Source organism: Squalius cephalus (assembly GCF_949319135.1).
Source record: "Squalius cephalus genome assembly, chromosome: 3".
Classification (NCBI taxonomy): domain Eukaryota; kingdom Metazoa; phylum Chordata; class Actinopteri; order Cypriniformes; family Leuciscidae; genus Squalius; species Squalius cephalus.
The window spans coordinates 49,751,710-49,769,870 of NC_137124.1; the positions used below are offsets into that span (position 1 = coordinate 49,751,710).

At 39.2% G+C, this 18,161-nt stretch overlaps 1 protein-coding gene across 1 annotated transcript in view; it reads right to left on the reverse strand.

The window, feature by feature from the left end:
- LOC307155611 (phospholipid-transporting ATPase ABCA1) overlaps positions 1-18,161 on the reverse strand; it is a 208,836-nt gene that overhangs the window by 89,564 nt on the left and 101,111 nt on the right. Inside the window, exons 19-21 of the mRNA XM_079866407.1 lie at positions 13,667-13,798; positions 9,086-9,225; positions 8,833-8,970 (exon numbers count right to left, since the gene is read on the reverse strand). Coding sequence (XP_079722533.1) covers positions 8,833-8,970; positions 9,086-9,225; positions 13,667-13,798 — 410 coding nt within the window. The remainder of the gene's footprint in view (positions 1-8,832; positions 8,971-9,085; positions 9,226-13,666; positions 13,799-18,161) is intronic.

The window sequence follows — 18,161 nt, forward strand, 5'->3', positions numbered from 1 at the left end:
TATAGATACATAGATAGAAAGAGAGAAGTAGAAATATAAAGATAAATGACTGGTTTGATTTGTGTTGCTTTGTATTAGGGAACAGATATCCATCAAAGAAGGCAAAATGGCTCAACAAACTATGAAACAGAAAATAACAAAGTTCTGTGGAACTAAAGCAGTAACTAGCCGTTTTAAAATGTCACGTAAATTCTTTTGCTCTGTGTACCACACTATTACATCCACTGTAAACGTTTCTATTTGTTAGCTTTGGTTAGAGGTGGCTGAAATGCACAACTGCCAGCCTGCTTGGAGAGGTTCTTGAGACTCCAGTGACACCAGCAGCTTCAAATACATGTTTGCTGTTCAACAGTGGCTTTTGCTGCCCTTTTAATACATTTTCCTGAAGGGGAGACACGGCAGGCAAAAACATTTACATTTAACTCTAAAAGTGAAATCTCATTGGCTGATGTCAATTTCCAATTTGTGTGTGTTTTTGACTGTTTTTTTTTAACTTGGGTTCTGTTCAGTTGAAGGCCATAAATGCTGTGTTATAAGTTTTGATGTGTTTTAGGTGGTTTGTATAGTTGTCGCTAATGATTTGATAAGATATTGTGTCAGTAAATAAATAAAGTATAAAACTAAAAAAGTATGAATTTTTACAATACACATCTTTAAAGGCAGTTTTCTCAAAATGTTTTTTTTTTTCTCATATATACTCTGAGCCAGAAATCTCCACTTCAGCACCACTTACATACACCAAACTTCCCAGTTGTATTCCTATCTATATTCTTTATAAGGTTTTTAAAGAGGGGTTTGTTCATATATCATTCCGATTCTGAATTATACAACATTTTATACCTAAAAATGGGGCGAAAATGATAAAAAGAAATATCCAAAATCCCCTCTGTAAAAACCTTTGACTCTAATATGTCAACAAAATGAAACAAGAACTTTGAATCTGGCTTTATCCAATGTTCAGATTTCTCTTCAGGAAATATATGCAAATTAGTGCATTATTTTATGAGATAATACATAATTTGCATATTTAAGCATAAATATTCGAAAAACTTGTAATACAAAAGATATTTGTCTTAATGTCAGCAATCAACTGGGGAAGTTTCATGCTGATATCTATTATCATCGTTTTTTTCCTATTCACCTGGAGTATCTCCCCTTAATAAGCCTTTATCTGACCGAGTTCTCTTGTGCTGCAAATTACTCACAAATCTTATGATAGTTTGATAATCTCCATTCAATTTTAGCAAAATATTAGTTGTTTCCTTTTGCATAAAATTGCACCATTTGTATTGAAATCCTACTGATATGTCACTAGCATAATAATTTGGAACACAATGTTATCGGTACAACTCCACAAATATCCGTATTATTTCAGTTAGATTACACTGTATTCCAAATGATTATGTACTCTAATGGACTGTATTGTACACTCGCTTCCCAAAGAGAAATGTATTTGATTATTACACTAAAATTCAAACGTTTCAAACGGTCCCTAAAGAAATGAATACTTTTATTCAGCAAGGATGTATTCAATTGATCAAACATGACAGTAAAGTTATTTATAATGTGAACAAAATAATAATTCCATGTCAAATAAATGCTGTTCTTTTGAACTTTCTATTCATCAAAGAATCCTGAAAATAAATAAATAAATAATAATCTTATTATTATCAACATTGATAATAATAAGAAATGTTTCTTGAGCAGCAAATCAGCATATTAGAATGATTTTAGAAGGATCACGTAACACTGAATAATGATGAAAATTCAGCTTTGCATCACAGGATTAAAGTACATTTTAAAATATATTACAATAGCAGCTATTTCACAATTTTTATATTTTTACACTATTTTTGTCACAGTTATGTTCTAGTTTCACTTTCATGGATTTTTAGTCTTCAGTTACCCATTTCCTTTGTTCTAGTTTCCCGCCAGTCATTGGCTGTCATGGACATTCATTGACGAGCAGAGCTGTCTGTATTTAGTTAATCACTTCCTTAGTAAAACATTTCCTTTCTTTTCTTGTCTGGTATTATGTGTCCCATGCACTCTGTCTTGTGTTGTTTGCTCTTGTTAAAGTCCCCGTGAACCGGAAGTTGCAAACGACTTTTCTCCAGTGTTATGACGTATTTCCAAGTGAAACGGAATATTGAACAGAGGGCAGGGTTTTACTTAGCGCTCCTCCTCTCAATCTCTCGCTCATAGCAGACTAAAGGTGATGATACACAGGGCAACTTTTTGAGCAATGTTGCTGGGCAATGTTGCTGTCAACGGGCAACCAGATGAGACACAGGGCCCACGACCGATCAAAATTATCCAGATAGAAATGTATTGCCCATTTTCAATGGGAAAGTGCCCAAGCAACAATCGCTCGGCAAGATTGCCCAGCAACATTGCTCAAAACGTTGCCCTGTGTATCATCACCTTAACGGTTTGAGGGGAGTGGTTAAGCGTTTTCAAACCAAGCCGTCAAACCTACGTCATCAGAAAAAGACGCCATTCCAGACCGGAAGAAACTTTTCAGATTTTGATTAAAGATTACCATGGTAAAAACAATTTTTTTTAATATTTACTTGCACGGATTAATTGTTCACCACAAGACTAGTAATATGCGCTAACAAAGTAAATAGGGTCAATTTTGATTTCATGGGGAATTTAAATAAACCTTGTTGTTATTTTGAACTGCTTAATCTGCCTTCCTCATCATCATTGGACTTGATTCGTGACAGAATACCAGAACCTAAAATAATATGGATATCGCATCTATCAACGTTGTGCCAAGGAAGGGTAGCAAGGACTGTAAGGGAGGAAAGATTATTTTTATTTTCCAGGCTGGCCATAGTTTGGACTTTGTGGAGGAGTATCTAAACATCTGCCACCATGTGACATGCAATGACGTCACCCTCATGAATGGTTTTTGGTGTGGGCCTGATGACAACATCTGCTTCCTGATGCCCAAGGGGGACACCTGCTGGAGTTCAGAGGATTACATCAACTTCGCTCTGTGATGGATCCTCCCTCACTGTAGGCAAAGCAGAAGAAAAGAAGATCGGCATCATCCAGCCCCACCCAATATCCATCGTCACATTGCTGAATCCAGAGCCCAGCCAGCCATTACCCCCTTTGTATGGAGACCAAGTCAGAGCCCACCTCAGACAGGGAGCCTGCACCTGCCGCGATGGATGAGGCAGAGCCTGACAGGAGGACAGCGTCGACCAAAACCCCCCGAAGCCTGAGCCCCAAAGTGAGTCTGACCTGGTGTGTGAGCCGGCAACATCCGTGACAGGGGGCATTAGTTGAGCTGGAAACTGACGAGTGGTCGATTGACTGGGAAATGGAGGTAATGCTTCCAACTCTGCCCTGCCCTGTATCTTCTGTACCTTCACCATCGCCGCTGGACCTGCCCAACATAATGCCCATTTCGTCGTCCTGTACAGAGGTTGTGTTCTCACTGACTCCATCCAGCCTCCCTCTCCCGCCTCCTCTTCCTCATTCAGCTAGTCTGTCAGCTCTGCCTTCGCTGGATCCCATCAGCCCCTTGCCTTCTCCCCCATCGCAATGCTATGTGGATGAGCATCAGGTCTTGCGGTCTTCAGCTTTGCCCAAATGAGTGGATTTCCTGGCTCCGCCTCAGAGGCTGATCCCGTCATTCAATCTTGGCTCGTTTCCCTGACTCCTCCGCCTTGGCTCCTCCCTCCCTCAGCTCCACCAGAGATCTTCTGCCTTACGGCTCCAGGCACCCTCGTTCCACCGGCTCTACCTCGGTCAGAGGTTGCCCATCCTATGCCATGGACTTACAATACGTCCACTGTGATTGGTCTCTCCACCCCTGCGTCTTCATCTTGCTCTGGCCCTCCCTTCGACTTCACTTCGGCCCTCAGTCTGTGCTTTAGCCCTCCAGTACCACTGTTCCACCTCGGGGGGTTGTCGCTGTGGCTCCATCACAGCCTTCGAGGCCATTGGTCTCGCTAGGTCCCATCTGCTATCCATCTATGCCTAGGGCTCCACTGTCAATGGCTTCTTCTCCTTCGGTCATTCCCCGGATGTCGTCAGCCAAGACTTCACCATGGCTCCTCCCTCCGTCGACTCCATCATGGGCTTTCAGCCTGGCTGTGCTCTGGATCACCACCTGACTCCTCCTTCTGTCCTCACCTCCCTGGCTCCTCCCACCATCATCGCCACCCTGGTTCCTTCCACTGGAGCCTCCTCCTTCACCAGCCTCTCGTCCACCTCCAGAACCACCTCCTCAGTCACTTTACAAAACGAGGACGTGCCTTGCCGGAGGCGGGCGTTATGTCACAGTTTTGTTCTGTTTAGTTTCACTTTCATGGATTTTTAGTTAGTTTCTCTTCAGTTTCCAGTTTCCTTTGTTCTAGTTTCCCGCCAGTTATTTGTTGGCATGGACGTTCATTAACAAGCACACCTGTCTGTATTTAGTTCATCACCTTGTCTATTTAAGTTCCATATTTCCTTTTTTTTCCTTGTCCGGTACTCTCGTGTTGTTTGCTCTTGTTAAATAAACCTTGTTGTTATTTTGAACCGCTTAATCTACCTTACTCATCATCATTGGACTTGATTTGTGACAATATTTACATAAGCAAATGTAAAAGACTTTTCAAAAAATATCCACCACCTGTGAATGTGGTCAGTACAGCAGCAACCAGCTGAACTCAAACACCACAGCACTGTACAATCCACATGTCAACACTACACTCTTTACATTACACAGCAAAAGCCAAAAACTCCTTATTCGATTTGTGTGTGTGTGACAAAGGGCCACTCTCAGCCCAATTAACTGCACTAGTACACATCATTTCATTTGACTAAATTATTAATCAGACAATAATCGCCTTCACTAATCAAATAATCATCAGCTGCTCTCTAATTACACATGCAATCCAGCTGGAATGGGCTGAATATGCTATTTCAGTCCCCTGAGGACTGCAGGACTTATTAGTATTGACAATAATTATAAATTGAATGTTTCACATTTTTATCACTGATTAAACAAGCTTCTGCTATGCATAATTTTTTTTACAATGACTTATGATCTGTAACCACCTAAATAAGGGAAATAAGACACTATCTGAAAACAATAGGACAAATGAACAACAGAACAATGACACAAATTAAATAAACTGTAATTTAATATCTAACAAAAGTAAGCCGTCCACACTAGCGTTTTAAAATAAAATTCAAAAGTCTCTCATCTACACTGAAACATCGTACATAGCAGGCACATGTCGGTAAAAACATATATACAGTATGTACTATAGGTGCAATATGTGTCACATGATTAATGTGCATTATTCTTTTCGAATACCTTCGTTTTCACACTACAATGCGAAAACTGCTTTTTAAAAATGTTCCACTTTGGAGAATGTCTGCAAAAAGCTCTGGTGAAAAATGCTGTCTCGGTGTGGGTGGAAGGACAAAACACAGAGAAAAAAAAAAAATCTGTTTTTAAATGTATCCATATTAATGTAGATGGAGACCCAGGTGAGTTTGCTGGAGCAAAACTCTGCAGGACATTTGCACTCCAGAAGCAGGATTGGACTCCAATTTAAGAACAAAAAGACATTTTCATAGCCTCACCAGTAAAGTATGTGGGGACCAAATCATTCCTCAAAACTGGAACGAACACTGTCACAATTTATAAGAGAAAGTGTTACAGGCAAAAACAGCTGTGGCATCTCAGACTGACGAAAGGTACTGACGAAAGTCATGATGTTCTGCTCCGGTGGTCTAACCCCATATATCCTGAAAGCATCTTCAGAATAGATTGTTCTACCTCTGACAGACACAAGGAATGAATGTAGACGGGCTCATTGCTTTTATTGACCTAGCAAAACCTTTGACACCATTGATCACCATGTTCCCTGGACTGTGATGGAAAGTGTTGCCAAAGTTCTTCACATCCTGCAGCAGATTCAAAGTTGAATTGCATTCAAGCTTGTACAGTTGAAAGTGAGATTCAACATCTCTCTTTCACATGTGTAACAGCTCCCATGGCCTTTGATCTCTTTCTGACAGCTGTAACAATGTTAATCACCTCTTAATACCTCTTAAGGCTGGAATACGCACAACATTTGTACAGATTTTTGCCTGATTTGCAGTCTGGACTACGTCTGAAAGTCAGAGCAAGTGTGCAGATTTCAGTTGACAGATTTCAATTTGTAAAAAAAAAAAAAAAAAAGTTGTGTATTTTTGTGTGATTGTTGTGTTTGGAATGACATGAACGTGACTGCATTAAAAAAATAGGGGCATAATGAAAATATTTTAAATAATGTGTTTTTCCTTAATAAAGGGGTAAAAAAAGACATTTACAAGCAAAATTATTTAAATTAATTATAATAAAAAAAGTAAACCAAATCAACATTTCTGCTTCAAACTGTATTTGATACAGTAATAACTGATGAAATTATTTATAGGCCTAATTTTAACTGTATAAACTATACACTCATGAGCCAAAATATTATGACCACCTGCCTACCAAAACAGCGCTGACCTAAAATAATAACATAAAATAAAAATACCCCTGAAGGTGTCCTGTGGTCTCTGGCACCAAGACATTAGCAGCAGATCCTTTAAGTCCTGTAGGTCGCGGTGTGGAGCCACCATGGATTGAACTTGCTGGTCCACCACATCCCACAGACACTCAATTGGATTGAGATCTGGAGAATTTGGAGGCCAGGGCAACACTTTGAACTCTTCATCATGTTCCTCAAACCATTTTTGTGTGTGCAGTGTGCATTATCCTGCTGAAAGAGGCCACTTTCACTAGGGTACACTATTGTCATTGAGGAGTGTACCTGGTCTGCAACAATGTTTAGGTAGGTGGCGCGTGTCAAATGTATGTCCACATGAATGGCCGGACTCAGGATTTTCTCAGCAGAACATTGCTCAGAGCAAAACACTCCCTCCACTGACTTGTCATTGTCCCACAGTGCATCCTGGTACCATCACTTCCCCAGGTAAACAGTTCACATACATGGCCATCCACATGATGTAAAAGAAAATGGGACTCATTGGACCAGACAACCTTCTTCCAATACACAAAATGTTCATTTCCAACACATTGTAGCTGCTTTCAACAGTGGACAGGGTTCATCATAGGCACTCTGACTGGTCTGAGGAAACGCAGCCCCATATGCAGCATAGTGTGATGCACTGTGTCTTATGACACATTCCTCCCTTAACCATCATTAAAATTTTGTGTGAGTGGCTCAGACCAGATGGGATAGTCTTTGTTGCCCTTGTTCATCGATAAGACTTGGGCAGCCAACACCCCGTCGCGGGTTTGTCCCTCCTCTAACCACTATTGGTAAATTCTTACCATTGCTGACCGGGAGCAACCCACAAGTCTTGACCTTTCAGAGATATTAGTATATAAATATTAGAGATATAGTATAATAAATATTAGTAGCCTATTATAAATAAAATATAAGTAAAATATCATTAGAATAAATAAGTATAATACAAATATAGTTAATGAAATAGCTAATGCAAATTGATGACTTTAACAAACGCATATACCCCTTTTCCACCAACAAGAACCGGGTGCTGGTTCAGAGCCAGAGCCAGAGCTGGTTCAGAGTTGGTTCGACTGACGAGCTTACTAAGAACCGGTTTGCCTTTCCACCGGCTAGAGAGCCACAACAGAGCCAGATCTTACGTCACTGTATACGTCTCATGTTGCCCAGCAACCGCTAGTGCGGTAGCGCCAAACACAAACACGCCAGGCTTGTTCGAGATGCATCGGCTTCTCGCAGATCGATCGCCGCATGACATCAAAGCACTGCGATAGCGATCTAAAAGCACAAGGAGTCGTATGCTCTCCAAACACTCCCGCAGCTCCGATCGGTCCTTGCCGCTCCGATGCATCTCGAACAAGCCATCAACAATAACGGACGTTGCAATACTATGGATGCTCATGGGTTTGCAAAAATACATCGGAATCCAACGCGTTCGTGCAGCTCGCCGTAACTTACATAGACGAATATTATAATCGAGCTGCTATTAGCTCGACTAGCTGCTATTTAAAAATGGCGGTCACAAGTTTCTATTCGTCTTGTTGGTCACGGTAACCCCGCCCCCAGCCTCTGACGCAAGCGGTTCTTTCTTGGCTCCGTTCTAGACCCTGCAATGATTTGGTGCTACTTAAGAACCAGTTTTACTGGTTCGGAGCTGGTGCTTTGGCGGTGGAAAAACAAAGAACCGATTTGAAACTAGGCTCTGGCTCCGAACCAGCACCAGCTCTGCCTTGGTGGAAAAGGGGTAATAGACTATGATTAACAGCCTCGGATAGTTACAGGTCTGCTTAAGTCTGTCTTTAACAGTTTATACGGTTTTGTTAAAATTAAATGTCCCTATGGAGAAAATGAAATACTATGAAAATTATTTCAGTTATGACTTTTTTTTCCACTTGATTTAGTGCAGTTAGTCTTGTATCAGACTATGCAGCCCAGACATAAGCTACAAACATTTAAGTTGAATTAAATGACGGACACAGTTTATTGTGTAACCAAAATACCAATTATAACAACATAGTTATTCATATTCATAACTGCAGTTTTCATTATAAACAAGCCTGAAATACACCAGTCCTTTTAATTTGGACATTTCTATGATTTACTATTGCTGCTCTTCCAAAAAGATGAGGGAGATCAAATATGCACTCTTTAAGGAGCCACAGGGCCTTTTTTTCCTACTGTACTGCACACTGCTAAATACATTTAACAGTTAGCACAAATAAATTTTTTTGTTGCAAATGTGAGTGAAATACTGCACTGTCGAGCCCTGTGTTTACATTTGTTTATTCATTTCTGTTACCTTTCTTGTATTTGAGCAGCAACTCCCAGATGCCTCTGCGTGCATAGGGATCAACTCCTGCTGTTGGCTCATCCAAAATCACAACATTCGACCCGCCCACAAATGCGATAGCAACAGACAGCTTCCTCTGCATCCCACCTGAATGCACACAACAGAAATTTGCCAAATATCCAGTGTCTGTAAGCATTATAAGCATAGTATGAATGCTGCTGATGCACGCTGATTTCACACACACACACACACACACACACACCTGAGAGGTTCTTGGCGAGGTCTTTGCGTTTATGAGGCAGACCCACGTCGTTAATCATTTGATCAATTTCCTTCTTCACCTCTTTAGAGCTCCGTCCCTTCAGACGGGCATAGAAATAAATGTGTTCTTCCACTGTCATGCTGAAACAAACAAACGGAACATGAATATACACACATTTCTAATTTCCGTTACAGTTTTACATGTAATATTTAAATTTTATTTTAGCTTTATTTAAATTAAAACAAATAACTACTCTTAAGTTTTAGTTAACAACAACAACAGGTTAATTCATCACTATTTGGGTAATAATGAAGCTGTTGGGTTAATAACTACAAATACTCAAATTCACAGGTTATTCACATGAAGAAAGCCTTTGTCATGCATGATGTATATCTTATGTTTCTTATGTTTCATGGTGCATCGTGCCAGATCAATGTCACAGTTTTAGAATAAAACTCAACTGAATCTGTGATCATTTCATCATTGAAATACAAATGCAGGGAAAAGAAAGGAGCTCTAAAATCAAGGGCAACGCCTTTGGCGGTTCAAGTGAGTCCTAATTTCAGTAGCATGACAGTGTTGAAAAAGAGCTTGAATTTCACTCTTAAAAGCCTGTATGCACCTGTCTTCTGTCAGAATGAATTGAATTTGACTGTGATTGCCTGCAGCTTTGAAATCTTTTGTATGTCAAACATTTTTTAGTTGAACTGTGATTACCTCTAGTTTTTGAATATTTGTTTTGATGTTTTTGAGTTGAACTCAGCTGTTTTCCTGTTGTTTTTTTATTCTTGATTGAGAACTGAACTGCTCTCATCAGCTGTTTTTGTAGAATTGTTACTTATCTTGTTAGACTTTCATTAGTTGTCAAACCTTTTTGTTAAGGGTACTCAGATCAGGATTTTGAGGGGATCACAGGAAGCAGTATTGACAAATACCGATAACCGACATCGATCATGGGGTCTATTTAAAGCGTTAATTTTATGATGTAGCATTATTTATAGGGATGCCCTGATCAGGATTTTACAGGCATTACTTCAGTGCTTGAATTTTGTTTTGGAAAATGGTGGAAATTTCCACCTTATGTGACCCTTTTGTAACTTATATTATATATATATATATATATATATATATATATATATATATATATATATATATATATATATATATATATATATATATATATATAACATTTTTGCTTTTACATTGGGGGGATTTTGTTGCACAATTCAAACTTTGAATTTTAAAAAAGACAAGTAAACAGTCAGTAATAATTTATTTATTTTTTAGGTAGGTCTGACAGTAGTATTCAGGTAAGAAATAATACTGAAATTGAATAAGGAATCAAATGTAAAATAACACTGGATAGTCTTCCCTGAAAAATAGAAATGAATCCTTACATTTAAAGTTACAAAAGTTATTCAGTCAAGAGCAGTGAGTGCTTTTCTCTTTGTCTTTTGTTGTTCCATTGTCTAATGACACAGACAGCAACAGATATTTAGAGGCTGCTGTCACTTAGGGTGACCACCTGCTAATAAGCCCAAGGGGGGACAAGGGGTATGTTTCTGAGGGACAATGTGGGACACTGCCTGGCGCGGCGGTGCCCCCACCCCACGGGCAGACTCACTGATAGTGGTTTAGGGGGAGAGTGGGGTGATTTGTGCCAGGGGGGAAGTAGTTCCACCCTTGTTTCTGAAAAACCGTAGAAGAAATTGGTCATATGACCACATCATTTTGAAAAGCAATCACTTTTACTCGTCCTCCAAAGAAGGGAGACACATGGCATGAGAGTTAAGCATATTTTAGTGCAAAAAACTGTTTTTTCCCTTTCAAAGTAAAATTTCTATGATTAAGGTTTTTTGATTGTAGTGTCTGAAAAATTATAGACAAGTTTGAAAACATTTCACACATGTTTTAGTGCTTTAGTAGGCTACACAATGAGTCTATACAGTTAGCATGATGTTAGCTCTTAATTGCTGGATCATGCTTGTTTTTCAAACTTGTGGGTCTGGGGTGATTTGTGCCAAAGGGCCTGGGTTAAGTTGTGCCAGATCCAGACCACCTAGACCTACATACTCACAGGGGATAATCTTGAGAAGTGAGGAGATGGGCATGCCTCATCATTGTTTGACTTAGGCCTGCCTGTTATTTGTTTAATTTAGCTAACACTGATTTCAATTTTGAGTTTGCACTATGTTATTAAAGAGAAGTTTTATTCAGTTTTTAAGTGGCCTATGTCACAATAGGATGTTTAGAAATTAGCCTAGTCACTTTATTCTTATATGTTACATAATTGACAGACAGCGCTATGTCAACAGGCATCTATTGCCAAAGCCTTTTTGCCTGAAATGATTCACAAATATCATATATTGTGTTGCTATGGTGCTCTAAATGGTTGCTAGGGCGTAGCTTGATAGCTTCACAATGATCCTGAGAGACTGATTGGTCGTCTGAGTAAAATGAGCCCGCCCCCTTGTCTCTATGACACTGTGATCCAGAGTTATGTTCAACACAAAATCCCTATGCAATTGACCATAGTAGGAAAAACGCATGCTATGGTATTCCAGGGTGACAATATCTAAATAAACCTTAAATTAGTCATTTTGTATTGAATTTATCTTGCTTTCATATAGCATTATGGTTCATAACATTAAAATGTTCTGTTTTACTTCAGAAATCACTGGCACAATTTACCCCCAATGTATTCCCCCAAAGGCACAACTTCCCCCGCACCAGGGGCAAGTTGTGCCATGAGACCACTTTTTTTCCAAGAGCTATATTTCTGAGACAATTTATTTCAGATCCAAAGTTATTGTTCTCAGGGATGCACCACATCCTGAAATATATGTACGTCCTTAAGTCGAAGGCATTACTGCCATGGCCTCACTTTAAAGTCACTTTGAGTAAAAACTGGCACAACTCACCCCACTCTCCCCCTACCCATTTCTAGCAAATACCACCTTACATGGTAATAATGCCCTATTCCCCTAAACATGAGTAATTGCTGATGTATGCTCATGAATAGGCCAACCAATGTGTATTTTTTTTCTAAATAAAGATTCATAATATTTTGAACATTCAATGAATTGACAGATGTACTTCCACTTAAGATTTACTATTTAATTTTATTTATTTTTCATTACAATTTATTCACTTTAAATAAATTATAATATAAAATTATAGGATTAACAGGAATTGTAGTTGCTCAACACCACAGGAACAGTAAAAAAAAAAAAAAAGTATTTAAAAAAACTACGATTGACATCGTATTCCCCTCCATGTCCGATTGAGAAGGACGTTTTGCAAAGGTCACAAAAAGCCCTCTCGGTATCCCCCTCAACACCTTTCAGCCACAAATATTCATTTTCCCAGTCTTTCTTGTACCCACACCTTCTCTTTTTAATTGATGATGACGGTGCCTCTCAGTCTCTTTCTCGAATTTTTCGAATTGGAAAGCGCGCATCTAAAAGTTCCTTCCTTCCCAGTGTGTCTGGTATGCGCGTGCGTGCGCTGTCATGACAACAACGAAAAAGTTGACAACAACCTAGTCAGCAGTTCAACTGAGGGGTGGGTGTGGCAACAATAGCGTGCTGAAATGTCAAGTAATGTTCGTTTGTCTGCTTGGGGCTCGAGGATATAGAGCGACCAACTTTTTTTTGAGCAAGCATAGATTATGCGTGACACGGTCTCAATTTGCGGGACGCATGAATTGGGCTTCAAACGCTGTGCGCGCACGCGCTACGCGGGACGGGTGGTCACCCTACTGTCACTTTAAGAGCTGATGCACAGATCCAATACACTTTCATATGCGTTTGCGTTCAGTTAGATCATAACTGCCTGTCTTTACGAGAACATTCGCCGAAACGATAGTTTTGTACATACGCTGATTTATGTGCATTTGACCATTTAAGAGCAATTAGCCGTGAAAAGAACTATTTTTGGTACTCGCAAGCTGTTTGTGAGGGGGCTTTATGTGTGCGATCTTTGAGTGTGCATGAGCGCACCGTCTCTCAGAGAGTGCACCAGTGCTGAATGGTTTAAAAACGCTTGAATGTTTAAACTGACAAGACTTAAAAAAAAATGTAAATTATAAACTTTAGTGATGATACAACAACAAGTGACAATTCCCTCATCTGTGCAGTGCGCAGCTCGCTTATAGTGCAGACACGATGTGGTGATGTGAAGCCAGAGAGAGTGCGTGCTGATTCACTCATGGTGTTTGTCAAATCACTTCTCATAGAAAGTTTTCAAATGACTGATTTCTAAAAAGATGTATGAAGTGTAGGCCTACTTCACCTTCAGCATTATAATTTTTTTCCCTGTGCCGGACAGAGATTGAGATGCTGCCGCTGCAAGCATGTCTTGCAATATCTCTCAAGGCAGACACGAGATCGGCAAATTGAGAGATCACCGATCGAGTAGTGATTATCGGCCAATAGTGATCTATAGCCAATCAATCGGAGCACCCCTACTTTTTGTCAGTTCAGATGTGCCAGTATTCAGGGATAGTGAACAAATACACTAAATTTGATCTGTGTTTGTGGACCCTGTGATAGAGAGAAAGGAGATGAAATGAGGTTTTACTCATTGAAGAGGACGTTGTGTTGTGGACACATTCCCAGGTGTGTCCTGATGGTGTCCATGTCAGTGCGGATGTCGTAGCCATTAATATAAGCGGTACCAGAGGTGGGAGCAAAAAGACCCGTCAGTATTGACCTGATGAAACAACAAGAAAAACATTAGAAAAATACTTGAAAATAAACCACCTCATGAACTCAATATTGTCATACATGTCTCTTTTTACTCTGCATTATTTAGATATGAACTGTAGTATGATTGTGTAGTATAGAGTATACAGTGGCCCCAATAACATATTTGCACACTTGAGCTACAATTTGCATTGCACAATTAAGCATGTCTTTGCATTGTAAATATAATACAAAAACAAACAGGATTTAAAGGGGACATAACACACACAGTTTCTGCCAATCTCATGTTAATCTTGAGTAAAGCGTCTTTAGTTTGATTTACAATAAACAGATACAGATGTACCACTTCTTTCCGAAAACGTTAGAGCTCCTGGAGGCGTGCCGTGCAGCGCTGCCGACGACTTCCTCATTCGAACGAAGCACGTTGATGGGCTTCGATGGGCTTGCTTTTGCTCTGGCAGAAGTGCCCATACAAGGAATTCCGGCCATTATGACATCATACATAGCAATACTCGAAAAGAAATTCCAAAACTTATAGAACCCTGAAGGGGTGTATTTGGCACAGAAATACTCTGTCATGCGTCCAACTCGTTTTTTGAAACTTTGGCCATGTTTAGCATGAGAATCCAACTCTTTAACAGTGTAAATGAGTCAGAATGCATGAAATAGCATTAGACATCCCCTTTAAGTTTTAAGAAATAAAGCACAATCATATTTTCAATTAAAACATTTCAAACAATGAAGTTTGTTAGATTTCAAAATGTGTAAAAATAAATATATTATTCAAAATGAAAATGAGTCTTGGACATTGTTTTTTTTTTTTTATGTTGTTTAATTTTAGATGTTTTTTTGTTTGTCTTTTACATTGAAAATGGATATTTGTTAAATTCTTGTTTTAAGAAGGATCTTGTAGTTCCCTTTCGAGGGAACTTGTGCTGCATCAACGCTGCAGTCCAATGGCATAACGGAACGTCACAGGCTGGGTGACGTCAGGACCAGGAAGCTATAAACCCAGACCAAACACTGTCAGCTTCTGGGCCTCAAGAAGCACTCTGTGTGAATTGTCCGTCTTATTTAGTGTTGTTTGTCCAAGTCACAAAATCACAAGACAATAATGGCAAGCAAACAAGCATTTAAATTGTGTGTTCCTTCCTGTCCTTGCTACATCATGGGCAAGGATACACACGATTTGTGTGGGGTTTGTTTGGGAGCAGAGCATGCATGGTCAGCTTGCGTGCATTACGAGAGATTACCGCTCGCTCCCTCCTGTCACTCTTCAAGGAGTATGATCAGGCTGGCATTCCACCCTGGTGGCCCTGCCACCGCAAATGCACGATCCCCTCTACGTTTGAGTCTATTGCGAGGGACTACTAGCAGAGCCTGTTCGTAGGATCTTAGGCTTCTGGAAAGAGTGTAGTGACGAAGAAGTTCAGAGAGATGCAGGAGCTAAGTTATGAAGAGATTTAAAAACAAAGAGTATAATTTTGAAATCTATTCTCTGTCGAACTGGCAGCCAGTGTAGAGATTTGAGAATTGGAGAGATGTGGTCATATTTGCGACACTTATGCATAAGTCTGGCCGAAGCATTTTGGACTAACTGAAGACGAGCAATTTGAAAACGTGATATACCGCAATATAAGGAATTGCAGTAATTTAGCCTACACGTAATAAATGCATGAACAGCCATTTCCAGAGTTTTCGGGGTGAGAAAGCCTTTGATATTAGCCAACAGATGAAGTTGGTAGAAACTGGAAATAAAAACTTCCCGAACAGGAATGCACTATCGGGAGTTTTAGCTCCACCTCTGTTGACATTTGTTCTCGAGGGAATAAAGTTTTATGCAATAAAGAATCTAGTGGCTCAGATCTCGCGTTTGCCGAAGCAACACATAGATAAAGAGAATAGAGAATATAACGGAGGGAACAGAGCAGACGGGAGACTCCTTTCTTTTGTTCCTATTTTAGCGTGCTAACGAATTATGTGAATGTCTATGAAATTATGATTTTTTTTTGTATATTAAAACTATTCAGCCTTTCATTAAGTCCGTGTTTATTTGTCTGGTTAATTTTGAGGAATTAAGTGATAAATACTTATCTGACTTTTAGAAGTTGGATTTATGTATTAGTTCAGCCTTTCATCCAGATGGTGTTAACTTGTCTGGTTGATTTTTGGCTGCTTTTAATTTTGAGGAATTAAATGATAAATACTAGGGCTGAACTATATTCTGTTTTAACATCGACATCGCGATGTGCGAATGAGCGATAGTCACATCGCCGGAACATGCGATGTGAAGGGTAGTAGCACCCATAGTGTATTAAGAGAACGGTAGCACCAGGGTAGCACACAGTAAACACGAGTTTGTTGTATGGCTTTTTGCTGGGGTGACATACACGTTCCGAGTGCCTGCACAGTGATTGGTTCGCTGTGCCGCAGCTCACCGCGCTCACCGCTCACAGCCAACATTCACTGGCAATCCTATAGCTAAAAACGGGCGACGATGGGCGATTTTTAAAAAATAAAAAAATAAATAAAAAAAAGTCAAAATCAGCTATTTGGGACTGTTTCGTCTACAAAAAGGAGGATGCTGACCAAAAAGAGGTACTTTGCTGGAGTGTTATAAAGTTGTGGATGGTTGTCTTTTTTAAAAAGTCTTTTATTTTTCGTGTTCGCATTTATCAGGAAAAAAAAAATTTAGGTGACAGTTCTCAATTACGGACGCGACCGTTATGAAAGCGGCACTAAAAGACTGCTTTAAAACTTTCACAGAGACCTCTAACAGAAAGCACAAAGCCTTTCTTTAAAGCGAATTTCGTTTTGTATTAATTGTATCTTAATTTTAATCAGTGTTTCATTATCCAATTTCCTGGATTTAATAAATAAAAAGTAAATATAGCAGACATAATCACAACACGGAGGCGCCAGTGCCTGAACTGGAGCTTAAGCTATCATCCATGAACCGAAACTCAGCGTATAAAGTAGCCTACTCGCCTCACACACCTAAAAAATAAAATAAAATAGAAATATATCTATTATCTACAGAAATCTCTACTTTTAAACAGAACCATTCAAAACAAAATAAAACTATGTAATCCGTATTAAAAGTGCATTTCTCTCCTGCACGATCACTACTGTGAAATTAAAATGTCTCAATAGCCACGTTTCCATTACAGATTTGCGCAAATGTTTTGCGCTATTATCTAAATATCGATAAAAAACTATTGCGAAATGACGGCGTTTCCATTAAACGATGTTATGCGACTAAAACGTCTTTTTTTCTCTCGCGATAAGTCATTCCTAAAATCACGGCAACGGACGTTGGTTATAATATCACAGCCACCGCATTAGACATTATTATTATTATTAATGGAAGGAGACGTGGCGTGTTATCCAAGCATTAATGGCAGGGAAAGACCCCCGAACGACACAAATAAGGAGTTTCTGGGTGTTTCGCCCTCATTTCTGCTCCGATTTGGCATTTCTTTGAGATTTAGAATCCAGTATTCCTATAGGCTAATTATTGTTTCTTTTATGAATTTAATAAAGAATTCTGTCTCGTATTCTGTCCAAACGATCCATGTAGGCTACTTTTGTGTCTATTTGTTTTTCCTTTTTTAACCCCTAATTGAAAAACGAAAAATGAACGGTTGTTGTCTTTTTAAAACGCAAAGTTGAACACCAAAATTTTAATTTGAACTGGCTACACACAACTGCTGTGCTTTGTTTATGACTTTTTGCCCCTTTATTAAACATTTAAAATATTCACAAATTAATATGGAAAACATGTTGATTTTACTGGTTTTCTAAGGCCAAATTAGAAACTGGTATTGATGTCTTTCCCGCAGTGCTGAATGAGAAGAGCCATTAATATAATTAATAAACTATTGTTTTCTAAGTGTAGGCTAAAATCACATCTCCATCTCCGCTGTTAAGCAGATGCGCTTTTAGAGAGAAATGCAACTTTCATACGGATTAGCCTACATAATCAGAAGGTATTAGCTTTTAATTCGAATTTGTTAGTTTTAAAGTGGACATTTCAAGCTTTAGCCTACATAGGCTATATTTTGTTTCAGTTCTCGTGCTCCAGTTTACTGAGATCATGAAAGTGCGTCTGATTGTTTCTTTTATTTTACAAAAGCACAGCGTTTTCTTGTTATTGTGAGTTTACACATATAAAAGTGGTTGAGAATAATGTATTATTATTTTCTGTCTGACCAGAAATGATGGAGTATTTTAAGTTGTTTCCACTGTTGATAGGAAAATGCAAGTGTTTGCGGCCGCGCCTCCGTGTCATGCAGTGCGCGCTCCACGCTCAGCTTTGTTCCTTTTTTGCATAAAAGCGTCTTCTAAATATAGCCTATTAAATGTTATAA